Below are 26,715 nucleotides of genomic sequence, written 5' to 3' on the forward strand. Positions count from 1 at the left end.
TGAAGAGTTTAGCAATAAAGTAAGAATCATATTCTACTGGATTATGCTTCCATTAAAATCTCCCTGCAACAACCCCAAGGTTGCAGAATCTGCGAAATTGCCTGAGTGAAGTCCAGTTGTTTGGACACTGCTTTTGGTTTATCACCTTCTTACAAACACTGGCCCTCGCTAACATATGGTACTGATAAGGACAGGACTTGTTATTTTGTATCAGGATGTTCCTTTCTAGCAACTAGAAATCTTTTTGCCAGGTGTCACCTTGATTCCCTCACCTCCAAGATGCTTGCTCCCAGCCCAGCTGAGCTGGCAACATTGGGTCTCTGTCAGTTCTGCTCTCCACGCTCTCCATGCTCACCACACATGCTGGAGAGGCCCTTTCCTCTGAGCATTTGGACATGTTCACATGTGCTTACCCTGCTCAGCAGTTGGACATAAAGAAAAATGAGCTGCAATGGCTGGGCCTGTTCTAACCTGGCTATTCTTGGTTGTGTTGGGCCAGTGACAAATACCACAGCTCTTGAATGATCTGACCTCTGGGACTTTCTTCAGCCAACGCCCTATTTATTCGGAGGACTTAGTATCTATCCTCTGGGACCCTCCAACAAACACTGCTGAATTATGTGTCTAGATTGTAGTTCCACTTCAATTAGAAAGCACATCCCATATTGGTAGTTGTTCTTCCCCTCTCATACAAAAATATTTAGGTGAAGATCTTTTAAACTACAGGAACCAGTATATGTTTAAATGTTGATTTCAACTCAGAGTTGACTATTAACAGACTGACATGAGCTGTGTCCAGGCAATAAAATTGGGATATCATCCTCTCACTCATTCATTCAGTTATATAATATTAACTTTTGTGATATCAGTCATACAGTATGATGCATCAGTAACAGGCATACAGTGTGATACCTCAGTGTCAGACATGGAGTGTGATGCCTCAGTTATCACACTTCCTTTGTGATACAGTACCAGATATTACGAGTACAGGCACAAATGCAGCGTGAGCTTACATTTTAATGGTTGTCATTATAAGACCCTAACACTCTGATGCACAAAGGCACATAGAGTTTTAGCTAGCACCAGGAAGGAACGGCTAATCCCCCTAGAGATGGAGAAGAGGATCCACAGGTATGGTTACAGCTGAGCTGGTCCTCCAGGGAGTAAAAGCACTAACCCCAGGAAGAAGTCCGTGGCAGGAATAATTGTAGACAACATAAATGCTATGGAATAATGGTTAATTGGATGAGGTGAAACTCTGAGCCTCTCTTCTGTTTCTTTAATTAAGCTTCATATTCTTCATATATAAAATGAAGTGATAATGTTCTTCATCCATGAGCTTCTTGGCTAGAGTAAGAGACTACATAGCAAAGCAGTGTAAAGCATACAATGAATCCCTCGTGACCTAGTAGTTGATACTGCTCATCACTGTTGCCACTACTATACACATTTACAGGCTGTATTTAGAAAGCAATAAATGGCAGACTGGTGTGAATGAAGTATAAGTACATCAGAGCTTGTGGATACACGGTGAATTCTGGAACAAAGCAGAATGGGACACAAAAAACTTCATATGTCATTCTAAGGAGTCAGGAATTGATTTTATTAAGAAAGGGGAATCATGCATCATCATCAGACAAGTACATGTTGGGGATGGTGCATAGTAAGCTTTGTGCTCTCCTGGGATGGGAGAAGTTTTCTATCCTTAGAGCTTTCAGTGAACTCATGGTGGTGAATGTTGCCCTTAGGTTCAGGCAATAAAGGAGTGCACTCTGTACAGAAACTTTTAAAACGTATTTATTCACTTTGCATGTAAGTGGGGGGGGGCGTCCTGTAAATGAGAGGTCAGTGGACGACTTGTGGGAGTCAGGAGACTGTGCTCAACCCAAGTGCCCTAACCTTCTGAGTCCTAGCCGTTTCCCAAGACCTGCACAGAATGTAAAAGAACATATTGGCTTACTTCTATATCACCGTATGTTAAAATAATATCAGTGATGCAATATGATCCTCGTTACTGGACTGGGCACCCTTTGGCATTCCGTAGCTCAGGAGTTTGTTTTGTGAAGTCAGAGGATTAACTAGCATCTAGAAGCTGGTTCTTTCTTTAGTGTTCCCTGACTCTTAGGCATGGGTCACTTGAGGAACAGGGTGTGAGCTCCAGGAACAGACAGACAAACATAAAGTTTGAGTGGGACCAAAGAGTGGAAACAGGGTTAAGACACCAAGGAAAATAGGTTTTAAAAAGATGCATGGGCAGTTATAACTTCTGAAGAGGAATCCAGATAACACTGGCTGTTAAGAGGAAAGTGAGGATATGAGATTTTAAAATGGAAGGAACAGTGTACCTGCTTTGTGTGTAGCTGGGTCACCATTGGTGGGTCAAGTGCTTTTTGCAAATTATTGGTCTTCATAACAGGCAGACTGAAAGAGTACCTGAGTGGTGGGTGCCAGAAATCTGGGCTTTAGCCAGTCTTTTGGGTCAGTGACACTGGGGATGACAGGCATCCTAATCCGTGGATCAATCCTCTGAGCATCATGCCCTCTGAATCAGTCGGATGCCTTGCTGGGGCTCGTGGTGTTTGTCATATGCTATTTGTGTCTCATTTAGGCCAATGGACTAATTCCTCTGTTTAACTCCGTGGTTCTCAACAGGAGGACAGGCTGCTTTTGTGTCCTGAGTGTTTGGCACAGTCTAGAGATGGTTTTGCCTGCTAAGTTGGTACGACTGGCATCTAGTAAGGACATCAGTGGACACTGATGGTAAAGCATTCCGAGCCACCCAAGACAGATCCTGAAACAAAGGGCTGTCCATCCCAAAGTGTCAATAGAGCCGGGATTGAGAAAGCCTGCCTAACCTCATAAGGAAGGAGGCTTCCTTAGGATCCCTATTAAACTGGGTGGAGGGAAAACAGGGAGGACGAGTCAGCACCCATCGGGTGTCTTTGAACACAAATCCACACTGCTGTGGTAAGGAATGTTTACTGATTGGTGACTCCCTCTGTTTGCTGTTGGTCCGAAAAGGAAGTAAGAGCTTTATGACCCTAACCAGGAACTGCTGACTTTGTTTGCTCTCCCTCTCCAGCTTGTCTTTCTGTATGTTGTTTCTAGCCTCACTTCAGTCTTTGATTCTGAAGCTGTCTGGCCAGTCCTGATTTGGATCTTAGTGTTTAGTCCTACCTTCTCAGACACGGTTTGCAAGAGCAAGTATGGAGGGGGGGAGTGTGTGTGTGTGTGTTGACATGTGTATGTGTGTGCATGCACACACTCATTCGCATACGTGCCTCTGCGCATGGGTGTGTGTGTGCCTGTATTGATGGTTTTGCTAGTTGGGGTGACAATCTTTCTGCAGTGCTAAAGTGGAAATACCCAGGAGTGCGGGATGTATCTCCCATCTGCTACTACCTCACTGACTGAGAGCCACCCTGGAGGGGAGCTTGGAGCCTAGTAGGGCAGGGAGTCAGGCACATGAGTGAGTGATGTGTGGAAGTCTCAGTAGCCCATACTCTGGTACATAGCTGTTCTAGGGGAGGTAACAAGAGAAGTCTATTGAGCAAGAGGATTTTTCTAGAAACAACGAGGTTTGCATGTGGGATACGGGCACATGGAAGATATGGACCTACATGCTTATCCCGTGCAGAAGATGTGGAAAGAGATGGAAAGAACAAAGCAGTGTCACAACTACTACAGGAATTTGGCTTGTTGGCTCTCCCTGTAATCTGGGGAAGCTTGACTACCATGTTTACCAAGGAAGCTCACTACCAGTGCGCAAAGACTTATATTATTATTATTATTATTATTATCATCATCATCATCATCATCATCATCATCATCATCATCATCATCATCATCATCATCATCATCATTATCATCATCATCATTAATTTATATCCCAAATGCTGTCCCTCCCCCTTCTCAGGACCCCCTCAGAGAACTCCTCCTCCCATTTCCCCTCCCCTTTGTCTCTTAGAGGGTGTATCTGCCTGGTGGATACCTTTCCATTCTGGTGTATGAAGTTTCTGCAGGATTAGGCACATCCTCTCCCTCTGAGCCCAGACAAGACAGTCCTCTGCTATATATATGACGGGGGCCTCTGACCAGCATGTGTATGCTTTTTTGGTTGGTGGCTTACTCTCTGGGAGCTCCCAGGGGTTCAGATTAGTTGACAGTGTTGGTCTTCCTGTGGGGTTGCTATCTGCTCCAGGGCCTTCAATCCTTGCCCTGACTCTTCCAGAGGGGTCTCTGACCTTCATCCAATATTTGGCTGTGGGTACCTGCATCTGTCTCGTCAGCTGCTGGTAGAATCTATCAGAGGACAGCCATGCTAGGCTCCTGTCTGTAAGCACAACATAGCTTCACTAGTAGAGTCAAAGGATTGGTGCTTGCCCGTGAGGTGTGTCTCAAGTTGGGCCAGGAACTGCTTAGCCATTCCTTCAGTCTCTGCTCCATCTTTGTCCCTGAATTTCTTTTAGACAGGACAAATTCTGAATCAAAATTTTGTAGGTGGGTTTGTGTCCCCATCCCTCCACTGGGGGTCCTATCTGACTACTACACATGCTCCACTATGTTCATAGCCCTTTCTTCCTGATAGCCAGAAGAAACTGGAAGCAACCCAGATGTCCCTTAACCAAAGAATAGAAACAGAAAATGTAATTTATTTAGACATTGGAATACTATTCAGCTATTAAAAACAAGGATATCACGAATCTGTAGCTTCCAGGGGTAGAGACCCGGGATAGGGGAGGCTCCCAGGAGTCACTGTGGGTGACCTCAGCTGAAATGCCCAACAGTGGGGATATGGAACCTGAAGGGCACAAAGACTTCTAATTCCTACTTTAATTCTCAAGCTATCAGGCCAAGTGAATGTTTGGCATCTTTTTACGGGATGCCTTTTTACAGCCATTCCATTTCCTTGGGAATCTTTGCATATTTGTCACTGTGTGATGACTGCCGAAGACAACCCCTAGCCTAACAGAATGTAGGCTTGCTTTTATTTATGAGGAAATTCTTCATAACATCTTCTACATGCTACAACTTAGGCCTGGGATCTGGGACTGCTTGGTTTTGGTCTCCAGCGCTGTTCATCAAATGCAAGGGGGATGAGCAGCATGACAAGCTGCTAAGTGGGGACAGGGCCTGGCTGGAGCTGCTTCCTAAAGCACAGGCAGGGAGCAAGCCAGTAGCTCCGGGATGGAAAAGGCCTTTTAGGCAGCACCATGGGAGTCTATTTAAACAGGTGACCTTGCAGAGAGAGGCTCCGGCTCCCATTACCAACTGCTGGCTGGCAGGCAGGTTTGTTTTTATGAGCTCTCAAGGAGCACACAGCGGGGCCAGGCGTAAATATGGAGGGAACTTGCTGAGACCTTGTTCCTTTTCCATAAAGTGGATAGAAAAGAAAACAATGAAGAGGCTTTGTGAGAATTATCGCCCTCTCAGCCAATGACCAGTGAGCATCGTTCAATTAATGTTTTCCTTTGACTTTATCTGAGGGGGGAAAAGAAGCAGATACCAGAGATTTCTTTCAACTGTTGGGATTCCCAGGTGGAGGGAGGAAAACAGCTGCTTGTATAGAAGGCAGGTTAAGGGTCAAATGCTGCTCTGCCCGGTGCCTCTGACATCACTTAACTCTCCCCAGGAGAGGGGCACTGGCGTCATTTTCTGGGCTGGCCAGCAGCAGGCCTGAAGGTGGGTCGGCAGCAGCTAAGTCTTGTTTCTCCTCGAGACCCACAGGGTCAGCAACTGTGAGGGAACATTGCAACTAAGACTCTAAGTCTTTGTTTGTATTGGCTTGAAAGAGACTTTTATTTTTTCACAATTTATGAAAATACAATGTAGCCAGAAAGTTACAATGTGAATGTGCGTTTCAAACTTTGCCTAGTCAGAGGTTAATCGTTAGTCATTTGTGGTTGACAAGGGAGGTTATAATTTGACACCTGGCAAAAATCAAGCCGATTTCAGAGAAGTTAAGAGCTGGGAAATGAGATGGAAAAACACCCTCCATTTCCCTAGGAGGTCCCATGAAGAAGCATTTAGCAAAGCTTCTTCTCTCCCTAGAAATCAGCTCCTAGTGTTTCAGGGCGGCGCTGTCTCCTCGTCACTAACGGCTGGACAAACTGCCGGACAGCCGCCTTCCCAGCCTAAGAGCCTTGTAAGAACCTGGCAAAGAATGCAGAAGTGATCTCTGGGGAGTTGAAGGAAAGAGATAAATAACTTCTTAACTTGATGTTTAAGCAAGGGGACCACCAAAACCTTTCCATGTCAGTTCTGAAAATACATTTTGAAGCCTCAGAGAGTCCTGGGAGAAAGGGCCTTCAGAATGACAGGGCCTCGGTTCTCAAGTCCCCCAGTTAGACTCCAGATTCCCTTGGCGAGAGTTCTCGCTACATTTTCTTTTGTGTTGTGAGATCAAAATACTGAACTCTGGGTTTGTATTTTCTGAACCCTGACCTCTCACAGGTGTTCTGGATCATTTCCTGAGAGTTATGTTTAATTTGGGAGCGTTTCATTCTCTTCTCCCATTCCCCTGCTACAGCTTGAAACCTGGAACACCCGCACACAAGACCCCGGCTATCTTCCTGTGCTGCACAGCAAACACCCCAGCGTGCTCTATCGGAACTTGGCAAGCATCTGGACAGGGACAGTTTTCCTATACACTAGGAAATCAAAATAGAAAGCACCAGCTCTTTGCCAATTCTGCAACCCGAGGATACATTTCAGGATCATTTTATTTTTCTTACTTAACTTAATGGTTTCCCCATTTCAGTACTAAAAATAGAGTCAAATAATTTACTTAGGTTTTCAATATATATATCCAGGAAACAGAAACGTTTCAGCACCAGAGATCAGCAAACTCCCAACACATATTCCTAGATTACCTGCTCTTCGGTATGAAGAGTAGAAAGCGTAACTTCCATGTATGACACATTACTTACTTCAAATTGGGCTGGTGCCCCACTTGATACCTCTGTACTAATTCTATTTGTTTTTCAGAAAAAGCTAACATATTCTGATGCACAGAGATTGCTACATCGTGTACTGAGCTACCTGAAATTGTTATCAGGGGTACAAGAAGCCCATTCCACCTGGCAGCAACCATTTTTTTTTTTTTAAAGTAAACAAAAATTGGCTTCAACATTTTTCTGGAATGTCCTGGCTAGCTTCACCAATCCTGGTTAGCTTTCATGGTGTCAGAGGATTCTATTTACACTACTAGGGGAGAAAATTATTCCACAGTCTTACGAGCTGTGAACCTTGTGTGCTATAATAACTAATGGCCCGGCATAAATGGTATGGGAGTAACAAGCTACTTTCTGATTGAACTTAATAGAGAGAACTCATCCTAGAAAGTTAACTAGGGCAAAAGCATATGACTGGATATATCCAATAAGACCTACATAATTTAGTACTGTTGCTGTTTGGATGATGATGATGAAGAGGGAGAGGAGGAGGAGGAGGAGGATAATGATGATGATGACTACATTATTTTGTTAAATGAACAGAAGATTAAACCACTCCCTAAGTTCTCAACTTTACACCCTAGGTAAGGGCACCCTTTGTCCCTCACCAGTAAAGCTTGTTTTCACAATAGATGGTGATTAATACAGAGACCCAAATGGCCAGTGTGAGGAAAGTAAGAGTACGTGAAATGCTCAGCTCTAAGTGGCATATCTGTACCGCACTGCACCCCTCCCTGAGAGTTCAGGGCTCATCATGGAAAAGGATGTGGGAATATCGTAAGTCCCATGTAGGAGATACCTCAAGGAAGCCCTATCAGCTGGACAAGGATGATGCGTACGTGAGTTCAGAGGAACAGTGACTGTGTACAAAGGAAATACGCAAAATCAAGTCAGCCAAAATCCTAATGTGGATGGGCCGGGGACCCATGAAATTCCACTTAAGACATTATTGGCAAATTATGGCTACTGTGGAAGGAACAGGTTCTTTTTTGACTGATGTCCACTTATAAGCTGAACACAGCTGAGGAAGTGCCCTTGTGGTGTAGTGGAACATCTTTTGGGTATATGCCCATGCTATAATCCAAAGAAACTGGGTAATAAGGAGCACCCAAGTGACGATATGAATATCTCACTCAAAAAGGTGAAATAAAATAGTCATCAGAGGTAGATGGAGAGAGGGAACTGGGTGAGGAGAAGAATGGGGGTGGAGATCAGATGAGTGGGGTAGAAGAGGGCTGGGAGTAAGAATGGAAATCAGTTGGGGGGTGGCATCTCTAGTATTAGCTAGAGACCTGGGATGGGGGAGTCTCCTAGGGAACTATGAAGATGACACTAGCTGATATTTCTACCAGCTAGGGATATGAAGACTTAAGTGGCCACCTCCCCTCTCATAGCCAGGATGGACTTCCAATGGAGAGAGGGGGACATCAACCAACCAAAACAACCTTCTAGCCAAAATTTGTCCTGTCTATGATATGTGCAGGGATAAAGATGGAGCAGAGATTGAGGAAACAGCCAACCAATGACTGTCTCACCTTGAGACCCATCCCATGTGAGCGAGCCAACCTCTGACAATTAATGATTCTCTGCTAGGCTTGCAGATAGGAGCCTAGCATAACTGTCTTCTGAGAGGCTTCATCCAGCAGTGGATGAAAACAGATGTAGAGACCCAAAGCCAAATATCAGGCAGAGCTTAGGGAGTCTTATGGAAGAGTGCGAGATAGGATTGAGTGAGCAGGAGGGATCAAGGACACCACATGTGTAGAGTCAACTAACCTGGGCCCATGAGAGCTCACTGAGACAGAACCACCAACCAGAGCATGAAGGGGCCGGACTTAGACCCCCTACACATTTGTAGCAGATATATTGCTTGGTCTTCATATGAGTCCTTTGACAATTGGAGTGAGAGCTATCCCTGACTCTGTTGCCTGCCACTGGATCCCCTTCCCCTAAATGGGCACGAAATGGTTGGGCTTCGATGGGCATGTGCTTAGTCCTACTGGTACTAGATGTCTCAGGGCTGGATGATACCCAATGAGGGCTTCCCCTTCCTCTCAGAAAAGGGTATAGGGTAATGGGAGGAAGGATTTGTAAGGGTGGAACCTGAGGAGAGGGGCAGTGATGCTGAGATGTAAAATAAATAAGCAAATTGATCCAAATATACTGTATGTATACATTTTTTTCAATAAAAGAAAAGTACTGCTCCGAAAGAGTGTGAATTATCTTAAATGTCAGTACCTGAAATTCACTAATTATATTACAGAGATAGAGAGTACAACAAAATGACCCCATTCTACACACTGTTCCTGAGCAACCCACTTTACCTGTAGACTGTCATGCATTAAAATGGAAGAATGGGCAGATCTGCCTATGCCATTCCAGCTTTGCCGAACAGATGCTTTGCTTCGCTAAAACAGACACTGTCACTTTGCTATTCACTGGTGTTCACCCGGTGATATTAATGGTGTGAAGGCTTTTGGGAAATTTATTTCACCATATTTTTGTCATGTTTCTGTCATCCAGCTTCACCAATTTCTGCTTCATGTCCACTAAGTACATGATCACTTGCCTCTGTCCTTTGACTTTGACCAGTCTTTGACAACTAAAAAGAAAACTTTTATCCCAAAGCAGAGATAATCATTCTTACACAAGGTCCTGAGCCCTTTTCCGTGGGTGGAAAGGCTCATGCAAAGCGCCAGCCACAGGGTCCTTGCATCCCAACAGGTATTATGACTTAGGATGATGTCAGAGGTGACGTGAGCCTGAACTGCTACAGTGGACTTGGCAAAAAGTCCTTCTTATGCTGATTTTTGAGGCAACAAGTTTGAGGAGCTTTTGCTAAGTTTGCAGCTCAATACCACCAGGAACAGGCTTCTCAGAAGTCTGAATGTATACACAAGAAGACTGGATAATGGTGCCAGCATTCTGACCGGAGCTCCTCTGTATCAGTTTCCTCACTGACTTCATCTCTGCCCATGTCTGCAACACGTGTTCTGAGTGTCCAGGAACTCAATGATTGCTCTATGCAGTAGCTCAAGCTACTCCTTCCAGATTTGGTATTTGTGGTAGAATAATGTCTGCTAACCTGTCTTTCTTTGAATGAGTGTATGTGTTTGATCAGTGCTATGTAGGGGATTATCATGGGAACTATTTTCATGGTGGCAGCAAAGCGCAGCATCCACTGGAGAATGCCTGGCAGCAGACGCGGGAGGCTTTCTGAGCCTGCTTGCTTCAGGAAGGCAGAGGTGAAAACATTTTGGAAAACACTCTGCATTATACTGGAAGACACCTCCAAGGCTTTGGGGGATTGTCTCCATTCTCAGAAGTCAAACCCTGAATTATTAGCTCACTTAGCTAGAGCCTAGAGTACTGAAGTAGGAACGCTAATCTCTTGTGCTCAGAACATGACCTTGCCATGTGGTCTCTTTAGAGATGATGCATAATTACTGATGCCATCATGTCTAATAACCTGGTTTTCCTTGAAGATGCATCAGAATTCTAACCAATTCAAATGTCAGGATTTCAAAAGGCATATATGCAGAGATTATTTAAAATTTCATGATTTCAAAAGACATACATGCAGAAATTATTTAAAATTTCAAGTTGTCTTCTTTTAGTATTTAGCAATGCTGAATTATATCTAACAAGAAGTTAGCTATAATAGGTTGAAATTTGGCAATATATTTAATTTCAGATTTATTTTGCATTAGTGAGATATGTAACTTATTAGATACCAAAGTTTCACTGGAAAAAATATTCAATAACCCTCAAATGGGAAATTTTTTTCTGCAGGAACTTGGCCTAGGACATGCAAGTTGTATCCAGCTCCATTTATCATCTTACAAACTTCTTCATTATGTCAGAACTAATTCTCAGCTGTGCCCTGACTACAAACCAAAAGCAATACAGGCTATTTTATCTACCCCAACAAGAATATTCTGGGAATTCATCAATTTTCCAAGAAAGTTAAACACTTTATAGTTTTTTGGTCAAGGTTTGTGGTTAGCATACTATATTATTAGCATCAAATTTATGTTTGTTGAAAGTAATTTAGAAATTTTATTCTTGCTTTACACAAAGGAAAATAGTCTCCTAGGATATCCACAGTAACCATCTTTTCCAACTGTACTAGAATTCCAATTTTTGACCTCATTAGGCTTGACTCCTACTAAACATACAACTGAAAGCCAGCTTTCCTGAGACATGGTAAAGAGACCGGATGTTGCTAGCTACAGTTTTCTCATCTCAAGCATTCCTCTCTCTATGCATACCCAGTCATATCTTTTCACACAGTAGGAAGAACCTACTAAAGCTTTTACTCCATGGCACATTTTCCTTTTCTATTGAGATAGAGTCTTGTGTAGCCAGGCTGGCCTGAAACTTACTTTACCCTAAGGCTAGCCTTGAACCCCTTATCACCCCTCCTCTACTTTCCAAGTGCTAGGGTTACTGGTATATACCAAAATGCCTAGATAACACATGACTTTTTTTTTCCTGTCACAACATTGAGAAAAGTAACTAATACTTCTATTTACTTTTTATAGTATCTACTACAATATAAATGTTATATAATTATAGTATTGAGGAAGGAAAGATTTAAATAATATACACATCACATGCTTATGTATCTACTGTCCAGTCTCCACCCTTCCTGACTGGACCTTCCTCTCTCTTCCTTCCCTTTCCTGTCATAGATTCTGCTGCCATCTCTACAAGGTTTTTAAAGCCCCCTCTCTGTCTCATGGTAGTACCTGTGAGGCATATTCTAGGGCTTTTTAGGATGGGCACCTACTGATTGTGGAGGCCACTAAGGAGCACACATACATGATAGAATAATTTTGTTTCTAATAAGAAGCAGATTTTTTTTTTTTGGAGTTGACCTGGATACTTTTGAATTTAAGCAAATAAAAGAGGTAAGAAGGATTTAGAATATCTTGTCAGTAGAGAAGGACTCTTCTAAGGCTAAGTAGTTGAAGCATAATGGCCATTGTGATATTAATGGACTTAGTTAAAAAAAATAGCTAAGCCAAAATTAATGAGATTACTTCACAAATATTATGTAATGTATTTCATAAAAAAAAATCATGTTTTTCTAAGAAGTCATTTGAAAACTAATTCCATCAGATATAGTGGTTGATTGACAGGTAAATAATGCTAATAGATATATTTAGGAACACTTTAGGGTTAGAAAGTGAGTCAATTACAATGAAAACAAAAAGAACTGGTTTGATTTTGTTTTTAAGCAGGAATTTTCTCCTTATTAATAAGACTGAGTGTCTTAGTCAGGGTTTCTATTCCTGCACAAACATCATGACCAAGAAGCAAGTTGGGGAGGAAAGGGTTTATTTGGCTTACTTCCACATGGCTGTTTATCACAAAGGAAGTCAGGACTGGAATTCAAGCAGGTCAGGAAGCAGGAGCTGATGCAGAGGTCATGGAGTGATGCTCCTTGCTGGCTTGCTTCTCCTGGCTTGCTCAGCCTGCTCTCTTATAGAACCCAAGACTTCCAGCCCAGAGATGGCATCACCCACAAGGGGCAATTGAGAAAATGCCCCACAGCTGGATCTCATGGAGGCACTTCCCCAGTTGAAACCCCCTTCTCTTTGATAACTCCAGCCTGTGTCAAGTTGACACACAAAACCAGCTAGTACACTGAGAGACAATTTTACTCCATAGTTCCAGGAGCTCTTGAGAAAATCTGTGAGACTGGTTCCCCACAATGCATCGACCTGCTGGCGTCTGCTTTGTCTTCCTCCTTGAGCACTGGAGAAATAATCACACTGTTCAGAGGTAGCAAATGCCAGCACATGTGGAGCCCTCCATATGGACAAGGCAACTATTTGCACCAAACCAGTCTATTGCTCAAGTTTATATGCTCAGCAGGACCACTAAAATGCGAGGAAAGTAGAGGGCCAAGACTTCCTTTTGTGGCTCCTTCTGAGCTTACTGGAGCTTGGACACAGCCCATGCTGTCCTAAAGAAAGGGGGAATGCTGTCAAAGGGAAAATCCCAGACATCATTTTAATGGTGACTCTTCATGGTCAATCAACCCCAAATCCATTGCCTTGCTCCAGAGAGATATACAAACTGAGAATGTAGACACGCAGTATTTTGTAATGATGTGTAAAATAAGATTATATATATATATATATAGATAGATAGATAGATACATATTTGTAGATATGTTTGAGTTGTGTATGATGTGTGTATATATATACAGTTTGTATATATATGTGTGTATATATATACAGTGTGTATATATATATAGTTTTAGTGTCATTCTTATGTCATATCACTCCCTGTAAAGCTGTGAGATATTGATTATAGGATCAGAGGTGAGGAGGACACAACATCTGTCCCAACACCCGGAGTAACTGGGACCAGCGGGTTCCAGGCACACAGGAACTCTGCCAGTCCAGTGGCACAGGTTCCTTCTGGTCTGTCTGGGCCAGTGCCCTGAGCAGACCTTGGGTGCAAACTCTGCAGCCAGTCCCACAACAGCCAGAGGAAGCTCCACTCCCATGTGCTCTAACACACCTAGGATATAGGATCAGAGGACACAACATCTGTCCCAACACTGGAAGTAATTGGGACCAGTGGGACCCGGGCAAGCAGGAAATCTACCAGTCCAGTGGCATGGGTTCCTTCCAGTCTTTCTGGCCTGGAATTTAAAATATACTTATATACAAATCTATTTAAAATGTACAGTTAATATGTTTGGAGTTATTTAAAATTTATATTGAGAAAAAATGTATGTATTTACAGTATTGTTGTAGACAAGCATCTATATAAGACTGTTCAGTTGTTGTTTTATATCAAACAACTTTTATAATACTCATTTTTATTGTTACAATATTTTATAAATTTTAAAGAATATGACAAAATAAAAAATGAAAAGAACTGTGAGATATTTTAAAGTTTTTCATGAATTCATAGATAATGATAAATTTCAAATAGTGCTCTTTGTTGAGGACAAATGACATTTTTGGGGGTGGCCTGTATATTTGTAGATATGTTTGAGTTGTGTATGATGTGTGTATGTATGGGACAAATATGCATGCAGGTGCTTGTGAAGGTGTGTGTGTGTGTGTGTGTGTGTGTGTGTGTGTGTGTGTGTGTGTGTGTAGTGTGCATATGAAGGCACAAAGTTGATGTTGTCTGTCTTCCTCAATCTCTCTCCATTTAATCGATGCAGTCTCTCCCGGAACCCAGTGCTCACCAATTCCAGCTAATCTAGCTAGCTATCTTGGCTGAAAACCTGCCTGTGCCTTCCAAGTTCTAGGATGACAGTAGACCTTAGCTTTCTTAAGACGGCTAACTTTCTTAGCTTTAACATGGGTTCTAGATATCTGAACTCCAGACCTCATACTTGTAATAAGAGCTCTGTCCACTGAGCCACCTCCCTAGTAGCACAAATGGTATTTTAAAGCATATATTTACTTAACATACATTCAAAATAGCCTTGTGATGTGGCAAGCAATGCAAACTGCTCCATTTATTCCTTCCATCTATCTGCACTTCCATCTTCTGCTACTTTTAAATTTGACTATTAACAAATATTTATTAATGGCATAGTCAATACAGTTGCAAGACTCCCCACAATCCAATATCTTCTTTGCCTTGGGAAATATAAAAAGTATTTTGGACAAATAAAACTAGTCCCAGAGAAATTTCATGTCTTATCTTCCTTAGGTTGGGCAAAATATTGGAAAGAAACCATTTAAAGAGGAAGAAAAGATTGATATTGGTTTAGGTTTTCAGAGACCTTAGCCCATTGGCCCTGTCACTTTAGGACAAGGCTGTCATCATAGAGGGGGATATATAGAAAAGCAGGGCTTCTCAACTCAGGGTGTCAGAGTAACAGGGCTGGGGAGAGTAGAGGCTAGAAGACAGTTCCAAGAGATAACCCCAGTGAATCTTCTCCAAAATGATCCACCTCCCAGTGTTTCCACCCACTCCAAAAGCAGTACTAGCTGCTGTGGGACATTCCATATCCAGACCACAGCATCCTACTGTGATCACAGCTCCCAAACACGCCATGTGGACAGGCTACTGTCATGCCTTCACACCATTGTGCAGGCCAGGAATTGACCTAGCTACATGACAGAGTCTCAATAAAAATACACTGTATAAATGTGGATCTTCTCCTTGTGCTTCAGACACTTAATTCCCATGGTTAGGAAGAAGCCACAGTCGTGGTCTAACCCCAATTGTCTATCTATAGTGAGAAGTCAGCCACAACCATGGCCTAGCCTTGAGTGTACACTCAATGTTTTATAAGCTTGGCCAGTCACTAACACATGAAAATCACCTCCCCAGCTGCTTGTTTATGTTTTAGGCTGTGGTGGCACTACTGGATAGCCCATCCCAACCCTCCCACAGCTCTTAGTTTAAAAGGATTCCTTAGCACAAAAAGAAAACAACGTATTGGGGGAGATGCATTCCTCCTTTCCACACCACCGTTCTGTTGGCTTCATGGCTCATCAGTGGCCCTTTGCCAACCTCTAAAATGCTCACTTTAAAGATCATTTCTGCTTCCTCTCTGGTGAATGGGACTGTGGATGTTCCCAGCCCTGGATCCTCAGTCCCTGTTGGACTCCCCACAAAGCAGTGGCTCAGCCCTGCCCATCCGCAGGTTTCATTTTTAATAAAGTTTGTGAAAGGCTTCTGTCCCTAAATCATACTTAACTACCAGAGTCATTTACCTTCTTTCAGGAACAGCTGCTGCTGCTGCTGCTCTATCTCCTGGGGCTTAGCTTTGCCCCCATGACCCCACTCGGTAGGACAAAATGCATCATTTCTGGCTCTAGAAACATATATTTCCATATCAACTCACAAACTGAAGAACCAGTTCCACAATGCAAGCTTTCCCTTTCCACTTCGGCTCAGCTCATGACAGCATTCACATAAATGAAATGAATGAGACCACGGGAGAATGAGATGACTAACACCCATTCATTAGAAAGGGGAGTCTTTACAGGACTCTTCACAGAACTGTCTACAGGGTATTCATCAGTGGTTTCCAAAGGCTGACTCAATGGCCAGTGTGGCCTCAGTGTGTAAGAATCAGCCAGGAGGTTGGTGAACATATGTATCGGTGTGCTCCACCCCTAGAGTGACAACGAGTATGTCCGGGGCTTAGCAGGAGCCACTGATACTGTGTAAATCAATCTCCACCGCTTGAGTAAAAGCCCCATAAGCACATACATAACAGCACATGGTTACTAAATTTTCAACCCATGTGAGTCTTTTGAATTCATTCAGTGATTAATATGTTTTGAGAGAAGTGTGAGAAGTGCAAGTTGTGTTGAGAGGAGGGATGATGACCAAGGGTTCCCCTACCCATTCTCCAGCAGGCTATAACTTATTCTGGAAGAATAAGAATGTATCAAAGAGATGCAAACTACAACCTCCTTATACAGTGATGTCCACAAACTCTTACTGTTTTGAATGATGCCCTTTTTTTAAAAAAATAAAAATTGTTCTGGTTAGTTTTTTGTAAACTTAACAAGAATTAGAGTCCCCTAGAAAGAAGGAGCTGTGATTGAGGGACCCTCTTTGTCAGATTGAGGTGTCTGTCGGAAAGTCTATGGGAGATTTTCTTAATTGCTAATCGATGTAGGAGGACCCAGTCCTTTGCAAGCAGTGCTATTCCTAGACAGGTAGACCTAGGAATGTATAAAAGAAGTAGGTGAGAAAGCCAGAAGAAGTAAGCCAGTAAGCAGCCTTCCTCATTTTCTCTATTTCAGTTCCTGCCTCCAAGATCTTGTCTTGAATTATTACCCTCTTCTATTTATCCTCTGTGACAGACTTTAACCTATAAGCCAAATAAACCCTTTGCCCCCCAGGTCATTTTGTTGTTGTTGTTGTTGTTTTTCTTCCATGGTGTTTATCACAGCAATAGGAAGGAAACTAGGACACAAACCTAGAAGTAATATATGCAGTTTACTCCCCACCCAAATGCAAACTGGAATCCTGCTTGTGGGCCATTGTCAACCCATTCTAAGAGAGGATACTCTTATGAGGGAATCACTGGACAGTTGTCCTTACCACCCTAAAGGGGCATCTTCTTCCCATTGCACTTAATTCTATAGCATGCTATAGAATAGCCTATGCTATGGAATCTAGGAGCCACAGCCCCATGTGGCTACTGCAATGGAGCTGGCTAATCTGTATTAAGATGTGAATCTTCGTGTGAAATGGGTTCCAGATGAACCTTTTCTAGCATAGAAAAGGTTTGGAAAACATTTCACTAGTAATTTTTCTATTGATATGTTTTTAAGGCAATGTTTTAAACGTAGGTTTGGTAAGCTATGTTATTAATATTAATTTTACCTTTTTGTTTGTTTGTTTTCTTCAAATGAGGATCTTAGAAAATGTACAGGTCCCACACGAGTCCTGCAGTTTATTTCCAGAGTCTGGTGCTCTTTGGGATGAAGTTTCCCATTCTGCCTCACATTGCAGAGCTCATTGCTTGTGCTCCTCCAGCACCTCTGTCCTCTCTCCTGACTTAGTCCACCCACATCTCATCTGAACACAGCCAAAGGAAACCTCCTCACCCCCATGTTAATGTCTGCAACTCTTCCACAGGCTTAAACGTTCCTGACTACCATGCCACTCCCTCTTCCATTTCAATAGACTTCTACTTCTTGGCTCTTCCATAAAATTACATTTTTCAACAAAGACAATACATCTGTCTGTTACTAACTTTCTACATATCCCAGAATGGTCACATCGCTGGCAGTGTTATTTCTGATTATTAATGAATACTATTTTATTCTTTCATCCAATAGCACTCACCGGACACCTCCTGGAGGTCAGGTACTGTGATAGTCTTTGGGGATATGTAATAATGTCAGCACGCAGCTAAGATGATGTGTGGAATGTGTGGAATGACGTCAGTAGGAACATATGCACTAAACCAATGCTCTCCTGCCCTCAGACCCAGGAGGCTTCTCTGCTTGCAAACACCTTCTGTGGAAGGGTATAAATGGAGTGCTCATATAACACACTTTTTTCCGACTTGGAACTTGAAACCACTTGACTCCATATTAAATGTTTCCCCTCTCCTATACTTTGTATATTGCCATATGTTTCCCTGGCTACCTTAAAAACTCCATTTGTCTTCATATTCTCCCTTTCTTTGCTAACCTAGAATTAAATACAATAGTTTGTGTGTGTGTGTATGCATGTAAATGTATGTGCTACTCGCTGTGTCCAAACCCGTGTGTGTGTGCCTTTTGTGTGTGGCTCAATTATTTCCAGAATGATCTGGTTACTATTCTTGTTTCCACTTAGAGAAGAGGAAACTGAGGCTCAGCGAAGCTCCTTAACTTAATGAAACCAAACAGGTAATGAGTAAAGGAGGCAGGATTCAAACCCAGACAGCCTTGTACATGAGCAGGAAGCAGCAAGGAAACCAAGGGAGGCTCTCACTGTGTGAGAGCAGCTGCCCCAAATGGAGCTTACTCAGAAAAAAGAAATCTGAAGGGAGACAGGGAGAAGAATTATTATGGATTGTCTATTTTAAGCCCGGGAGAATAGAAAACTGTGAGTCTTTAATTTTTCTAGTCTCACAAGTGAATAGAGTTTTCTACTATTTTTAGGCAGGGTCTTAGTGAAAGAACTTAAGCACAATTATGCAGAGGTTATTGGAGTAGAAACAAAATGATAAGTCACTTTAAAGGCCAATCTGTAGAGAGAATCTCAAGAGATCTTGACTTGATGATGTACCTGTAATGTGTCCACTACCTCAGTAAATATTCTCTGTTAAATTTCAGTGGGAACACTTAGAACAAACTTGTGGTCATTTGGATAGCCTCTGACCGCAACGGTCTATACTTTGAGGCATACTTACCTCAAGCAGAAAAGTTGTTTCCTATATAAAGTAAGAAGTACAATCCCCAACTACCTCTCCATGAAAGGGTTAATAAACATCAGCTTTTTAGATGTAATATAAGTTTTGGTTCAATATGATGGGTTGGAAATGCATGCTTGTTTTTGCATTTTTTGAAGCTTACTAAAATGAACCTGTGCAGATCTTGTACATGCTGTCTCTATGTTCACATGTTTATCAGTCTTGTGTCTGGATCACATTGTTTCTTTAGAGTCATCCAACACTCTGGTTCTTACACTCTTTCTACTCTTTTTCCATATACATGCCTGAGCCTTGATGGGGAGAATTTAAAGACAATCCCATTTATGGCTGAGAGCCCCTAAAGTCTCTCTCTGTATATTGTCTAGTTGTGGGTATCTGTGTTAATCACCATCTTCTCTAAGAACATGCTTCTCTGATGAGGGTTAAGCAATACTCTGGTCTATGGATATAGCAATATGTTATTATGAGTCATTTTATTGATATGTTCCTTTATGAGAATAATAGCAGTAGATTTTCCCTAAGGTACCATGATCCTTGATCATTTTAGCAGTGTCAGGAATGGGCTATGTATCAATGAGTACCTTAAGTCCAAACAAGAACCGATTGGTCACACCCATAACATTTGTGTCATGATTGCACCATGAAACAAATCTTGCATATCTTGTATGTGGGTTGCTGATGCAGGTCACAGGGTTTGTAGCTGAGTGATGTTGGTGATTACTTCTTTTCTTTGGAGGCTTGCAATGTAACTTCCAGCACCATGAGTGTTAGTAGGGGTGGAGCTTTTACTTGCACACTAGCTTGATTTTTCCAGGTTTAATGGCATAAGGAATCTGTAGCCTCACTAGGGCCTTACCACCAGATCCACACAGATTCAAAACACAAAGTCCCAGCAAGGAGAATGCGAAGTAGACCAAAGTCTGTCTACCTGTGACCAAGAAAGTATTTATAAGTGACTCCTTCCAAGAAAGAAAAAAACAAAACAAAACAAAACATGAGTGTCACTGGGCATATCAGCCACACTTTAGGGCAGACTCCATGCCCAGGAGTAGTTGGCCAACATAAAACAGACTTCATGTTTTTGCATGTAGTTTTTGTTTGGTTTGGTATTTTTGCCTTTTTGTTTGTGCTGATTTTCTCCTCTCCCTTCCTTCCTTCCTTCCTTCCTTTCTTCCTTCCTTTCTTCCTTCCTTCCTTCCTTCCTTCCTTCCTTCCTTCCTTCCTTTCTTTCTTTCTCTCTCTTTCTCTCTTTCTTTCTTTCTTTCCTTCTTTCTCTCTCACTCTCTTTCTTCCTTCCTTCCTTTTTTTCTTTTTTTAAGAGACAGAGATAAAGAATATAAAGTTGGATGGGGATGGGGTAGAAAGGATCTTGGAGGATTTGGAGTGGCAATAATATTTTCAAAATATATCCTATAAAGAAAATTATAAATTAAAGAAAGCTTACTAAAGTGATAGTGTACAAATTCTGGATCTACTTGTTTAGATCTGCTTCTTGATTTTCGTTCCTGTTCTAATGTGGAAGGACTGATCACTGCAAAGTGTCTGTGCCTCCCAGAATACCATGAGTCAACAAGAAGGTGCAGTGCTGGTTGGACACTGAAGGTGGTAAGAAGAAAGAACCCAGACCCTGGAGGCCTGGCCCTGCTCCTGCTAGCCTCAGATAGAGGATGTGTTGGTGGTTGTTTCTCTTCTGAGGCTCCATCTGCACTCGAAAGACTGGCCACAGTTGTAATTTCCACCATAATTACCAGGATGACTGTATTACACCTCTTTGCTTTGTTTAGCCAATCTGGGGTTGTGGCTCTACTGCTAATCTCTGGGTTGCCTCAGAGACTTCTATTGGCTCCTACACAGCTCTAGCATCTGAGTAACTAATTCCTAGCATTAAATTCTCTTTGTCTTGAATGCTCAGAGTGGGTGTATTCTCCTGCTTAGGCTCTGACTAATAAATATAGTCAGGAGGGGAATTACAAATAAGTGTAAACCCATAAGAAGAACAAAGAAGACAGCAAGAAATGGCGATAGATTTGTGATGTCAACACACTTCTGTACAACATAAATGAAAAGAGGAACTGGATGGAGGTCAGCATTAGTAGAGCAGAGAAAGCTATACCCAAAGTACCCGAGGAGGGAGACATCAGCAAAGGGCATTGGAAGCCCTTTGGAAAATATTGGAAAATGAGATACGATGGATGGTATTTAATGTGACTGTGGGAAAATGAGCTTTTGGAAAGTTTATAAATGTCTCTTTGTTCACTTCACTAAACACCTTGTGGCTTACTCCCTGAAGATTGAACTAGGACAGCTCCAGATTGGGAGCAGGAGAGTGGTTCCATGCTAGAAACACGGCAATACTGTGAGCTTCTTCCTTCTCTGCCATACACAATCTTGAGTAAAAGATAAAAGGCCTAAGAAAAAAGCCAGGTGATTATAAATAAACCCACTCTTAAAAAAACATAACAATGACATTTGTAAAAAACAACAGTGTTAAGAAACTTATGGAAACATCTTGGGAGAAATAATAATTGGCACCAACCACGCAGAGGCTGAAGAATGAAAAGGAAAAGAAACCAACTGCAGGAAAGCGGGTCATTGAGCATCTCTTGGCTCAGCAATAAACAACTGCATTGCCAAACAATAAGTGATATTAATCGGGTGGATCTTAACCAAGGGGGCATGTATCATGAGTGATATTTAAAAGCGATAAGTGAGGGCAGCATGCTCAATTATTTCCTAAATCTCTTCTATTCCACCATCCCTGCCTCTATAAATGACTAGCGAACCTTCACACATGCACTGGCAAGCAGGTGCATAATTCCAATTACCACCTTCATTGGATATGACTTCTCCCCTCCCTCGCTCCCTCCATACCGCCTTACCTCCCTTACTCCTTCTCTCCTTCTCTCTCTGTCTATCTTTCCAAATCTTTTCTTGTAAGAATACAAAGTATATTGAATTTGGAACCTTCCCAACTTCAGTATAACTGCACTGTGGCTAATTATATCCGCAGAGACTGTTTCCAAAGGTTACCTTTGGAGATTCCAGACAGGACATGAACTGGGGGGAAGCATGACTGAAGCCAATGTCAGGATGAGTATAACATTTCGAAATGTGGGAGCAGATTTTAAAAGAAGCAGCTAGTAGCCCAAAGTGTTTTTATATCTGGAACGGGAACTAGTATGTGTAAATGAGTGATGTTTCTTTGTATATGGCTAGGAATGGACATGAATGCCTGCAGCATATTGACACATGGGTCCTCCCAATCAAAGGGGATGATCATACTTCTACTTCTGGTTGGCTAGGTATAGTAAAATGAGTAGTTCTGAACCATAATTCTCAGCAGAAACAACAGGAAGCCTAGGGCTCGCCACGTTCTACCATGTAGACTGGAAAGCACAGTGAAGCGGAGCTTCCACCAGGCTGAACAACTTCAGCAAGTACCGTGCACCGCTACTGTGTTCTAAATGGGTTCCATCTCCCAAATCCAAGTGTCTAAATCCTTCCTTCTCCAAGGTGTGAAGTGGTGGATTCTGGGAGGTGAGTAGTTGGAGGCCTTCATGCATGGGTTAGTGTCCCTATAACAGTGACTCCAGGGGGTATCTTCCTTCTTCTGCTACGTGACTACCCAATGAGAAGGTGCTGCCTGTGAATAAGGAAAGAGACCTCCTCCAGAGGATAGATATGGAGCCTGTAAGGAAAAGAAGTTGTAGAAGCCAGATCCCATAACTGAATTTATTTATTTTTTTGTTTACAAGGATTCAGTGTATGGTGTTTAATTACAGCAGCTGAAATGGACTATGGCATCTATTCATATTGGACATGAGGTAGCGATTAGAAAAAGATTCTGTGCTGTAATCTCCTGGGATTCAGGCCTGTTACAACCTAACCTGTCTTGGCTGACACAAGAGTTAAAGACTCTTTTTATACAATGAACATTTATTGTTTTGATGAATCAAAAAGTGAATGAGACTAACTTAAGAAATGAGACAGGAGGCCACCGAGCATTAGCTGTTTGGGCCTCATGCATGTTTGGGCCAGATGTTTGTGAATATATCTTAGTTGCTGTTTTTTAATTCCCAATATAGTCATTCTATATATAGTTAATTCATTTATTTTGTGTACTTGAATGATGATTTTCATCTTTTTTTTGGTTGATAACAATTTCATATATAATCACTATCAGGGAATGTGGTCATATAATGGTTAAAAAAATCATGATAAAATGAATATTTTGGAAGTTTTTTAATTGGTGAAAGACTCTTCCAAACGCCACTGAAGACCGAATGGGGAGTATACATTTTGAAGCTGCCACTTTTATTAACTAAGAATTTGTTATATCTGAATTTAACCTGAGGAGATAACACATAATTTAAAATAAAGATATAATGTAATCCTCCAAACCCTTTACTTTCTATAACCTCATAGGTTAGATTGAAAGCAGAAGTTCGCCTAGGTTCAGTCACTGATTTTTGTAGCAAAAGTACTTACATAGCAAGAGTATCATAGTTAGATCTCTACTTCTATTAGAAAAAAGAAATACAGTAATTTTAAGAAGGCATTGTAACTGAAAACATTGGCAGTAAATGTTTCCAAAAGATAACTTTGAGAGTCTTCATGCAGAGGCCACATGTAATCACAAGGTTTCTAAATAGTGTTCCAGTTTTCCTTTCTAATTTATAATTCCCAAAACACTTTTATGGAAAAATGAAGTCATGTCTTATACTTTAAGAAAGGAACTCATCTCTTACAGACCACAACAGTGAAGAACCCAGCGTTTTTATCTGTTCCTGCCCATTGGCTATGTTGTTAGTGGCTGAGTGGGTAAGTCCTATGAATCTCACATTTCACTTGTAAAAGAAATTCTACATATATTGATCTTAGGCTGTAAATAGGGCATTCAATAAGTATACCTTCTGCTGTCACACAGGTCAGCTGGCATTTATCATTCATCTCTCTTTCAGGACACCTGCAAGGGGGGGTGGTGTTATCCCTCTCTCCTCAAGATTGGCAAGGGCACATGAAAATTCCAATTAATAAATGTTATTTTCATAAGAATATTGGTATGTGGCAAAGAATATGTAAGGCACAAGTTACTTGGTAAATGTATTTCAAGTAATGTCTAATTCAAATCTAGCCAAAGGAATCGGGGGAGCTTTTGAAGTTTCTGTTGATGAGACTCTTCATAGATTTGGAGACTCTGAAAAACCTGTTTATCCTGAAAGCTGCAGTTAGATACTGAGTATCACTGTTGAGGAGATGAGCAAGGACTGTGGGAATGATGGAATGGTCATAATTTTAGGGTCTTGTTTTATTTAGATTGTTCTCATTTCTCTAAGCTTTTTGGAACAGAAGGAAACCATACTTTCTAAAAAAGAAAATGTATTACCCAGCAAGCCTAGCAGTAATATCTTGGCTTTTCATAGATGGTTAGAAGAATTGAAAGAGAAAACATCAGTAGGTTTTGCCTTCTCTTTTGAAAACATCTGAGGACATGGTCTAGAGGTCAGTGACCTTCATTTGGGTGTAACCTATGATTTTCCTCTTTTGTTTTGATTTAATAACTTGAAATTATTGAATGCTTGCATTCTGCCTAGATTCAAACCACCAATGTAGTAAGATCTGAAAGCTGACTCTGGGAGGTGATGGGTTCACATAGAGTCACAAGGGTTGGATCCACCTTGACAGAATCAAGGACTTCAGAAGGAAAATGAGAGACCACGGAGCTTCTCCGCATGAGAGCTCATGTTTGCAAGCCAGGAAGAGGGCTCGTGGTAAGAACCGAGTGGGTCCCAACCTTGATCTTGAACTTCCCAGCTTCCCAACGTGTGGGAACTAAACGGCTTTTAATTAAGCAGTAGTATTTTATTATGACAGCTGGGAGGTTAAGTCACAAGCCAAATCTTATCATCTCAACTATAAAAGTGATATGATTTCATGCAAAAGACCCTTTCTTCTGCTTTCACCATTAACCACTCTGAAAAGCTGCAGGGTCTGGCAAGATGGCTCAGTGGATGAGGACACTTGCTACCAAATCTGATGACCTGACTCTGATTTATGGGACTCACACATTGAAAGAGAATTCAACCCCATAAGTTGTTCACTGAGTCCAATAACTGTGTCTAAAAAGTTATGGAATACACATGACAAGCACCTGCATGTTTACACACACACATACACATTCATTAAATTAAGAAAAAGTTAAGAAAATTTAATTTAAGAGGCCTCTTTAGACAAATTAAATAAAACATCCATCAAATGACCAGTCTGACTCATCAAGTAATTCCTAACTGAAGAAGCAATGATTTGTTCAACCACAGAATTACTGTTGCAACATTTGCTAGTAGGCTACAACATAAGCTGGTGTTGTTAGTGTTAGCAATCAGGCACATCCATGGACAGCCAAAAGTGACTCCACAACAATCAGACACCTTTACAGCCAGTTTTCTAGGGACCCAGTGACTAGACAAGCCATCTCTAGCTGCCTAAGAGATGACACTGTCACTTCTGTCGCATGTTTTACACATATGCCCGTGTCTCAATAAAAATTACATTCTCCCTGCCCCCACTCTCTCTGCTTTCCTCTCTCTCACAGAGGCTGACTCTGGATCCGCCACCCCAATAAACCTCCCACGTGAGCATGCTGTGGTTTTTATCAGGACCACGGCCCTATCACTTAGGATTTATATAATGCAAATACATGGGAACATTCACAATACACTAAAATCTTCTAATTTCAAAAAAATAAAGGTCAATAATTTAGCCAGAGTTTAAACTTCTAAAAATATGCTCTAATCCCCCCACAGGAAAAAGTTTACCAATTGGTTATTCAAAACATAAACATAAGTAATGAGGGGGAGGGGAAAGAGAGAGAGAGGCAGACACCAATAATAATTAAAGAAAAAAAGAGCCCATGAAAGTAAACATGTGGAGGAATACAGAGGGGAGTTTGGAGGGAAAAAGTAAAGGGGAATTGACATATTACAAGTCCCCCCCCCAAAATTAAAGTCATTCCCCTCCTCCCTTCCCTCATGCTCTACAGTGATCAAATTAAACTTTACAGTTTTGTTATTTTTGGTCTTGCTTTTGATTTTGTTTCTATTCCTGGTAGGTAGGTTTAATACACTCCTCTAGGTTTTCTCCTTCCTAAAGCATCTCCATGGAAGTACAGCACTTTGCATTGGCAAAGAGTTATAGGAATAAATTCCTTAGCTGTCATTTACAAAGCTCACCTGAAATAAAAATGCTGACTATTAGACATCAATCTATTATGTACAATGCCAAATGAAAAGCTACTGCCATAGTTCATTAGATACCATTTGGTTTTTATATCAATTTGATGAATTTACCTCATGTACCAGTACATCACAAATCATTGGCATGTGACAGCAGAAAGTGCTGCACACCTGCCAAAGGACTTTCTCCAAAGATGCTCCTCACTGTTCACATTCTATCTGTCAAGTGGTACTTTCTTTGAAAAGCAAATTTAGATGCCATTGTAGGGAGAAGCTACCGGCCTGGGACAAGTTCTAGCATTTAGTGTTCTGAAAGATCTTAACTTGGATATCAGCCAAGGTCAATAAAACTTGTTCATACAAAACCTTACCTGGTTTTCACCACATCGAGAGGATGCATCAGGCAAATTTCTACAAGACCTGAAAGATGATAAAGAAAATGCCAATGAACATACATGACACCTATTGATTTCCTAAAAATTAAGATTAAAACAAGAATGTGGATGGAGGTGGAATGGATCTCAGGGAGAAGGGGGGCGATGTGGAGCTGGGAGGGAAGGAGGGAAGAGAATTGTGGTCGGATATATTGTATGATAGAAGAATCTGTTTTCAGCCATTAAACAAAAAAACAAAAAAATACAAAAAAAGCAAA

The 26,715-nt window shown here is 41.6% G+C and overlaps 1 protein-coding gene across 1 annotated transcript in view; it reads right to left on the bottom strand.

Moving 5' to 3' along the window:
• Slc25a21 (solute carrier family 25 member 21) overlaps nucleotides 1–26,715 on the bottom strand; it is a 465,218-nt gene that overhangs the window by 181,408 nt on the left and 257,095 nt on the right. The window contains exon 2 of the mRNA XM_031357304.1: nucleotides 26,435–26,483. Coding sequence (XP_031213164.1) covers nucleotides 26,435–26,483 — 49 coding nt within the window. The remainder of the gene's footprint in view (nucleotides 1–26,434; nucleotides 26,484–26,715) is intronic.

Source organism: Mastomys coucha, unplaced genomic scaffold, assembly GCF_008632895.1.
Source record: "Mastomys coucha isolate ucsf_1 unplaced genomic scaffold, UCSF_Mcou_1 pScaffold6, whole genome shotgun sequence".
In the NCBI taxonomy this organism is placed as follows: Eukaryota; Metazoa; Chordata; class Mammalia; order Rodentia; family Muridae; genus Mastomys; species Mastomys coucha.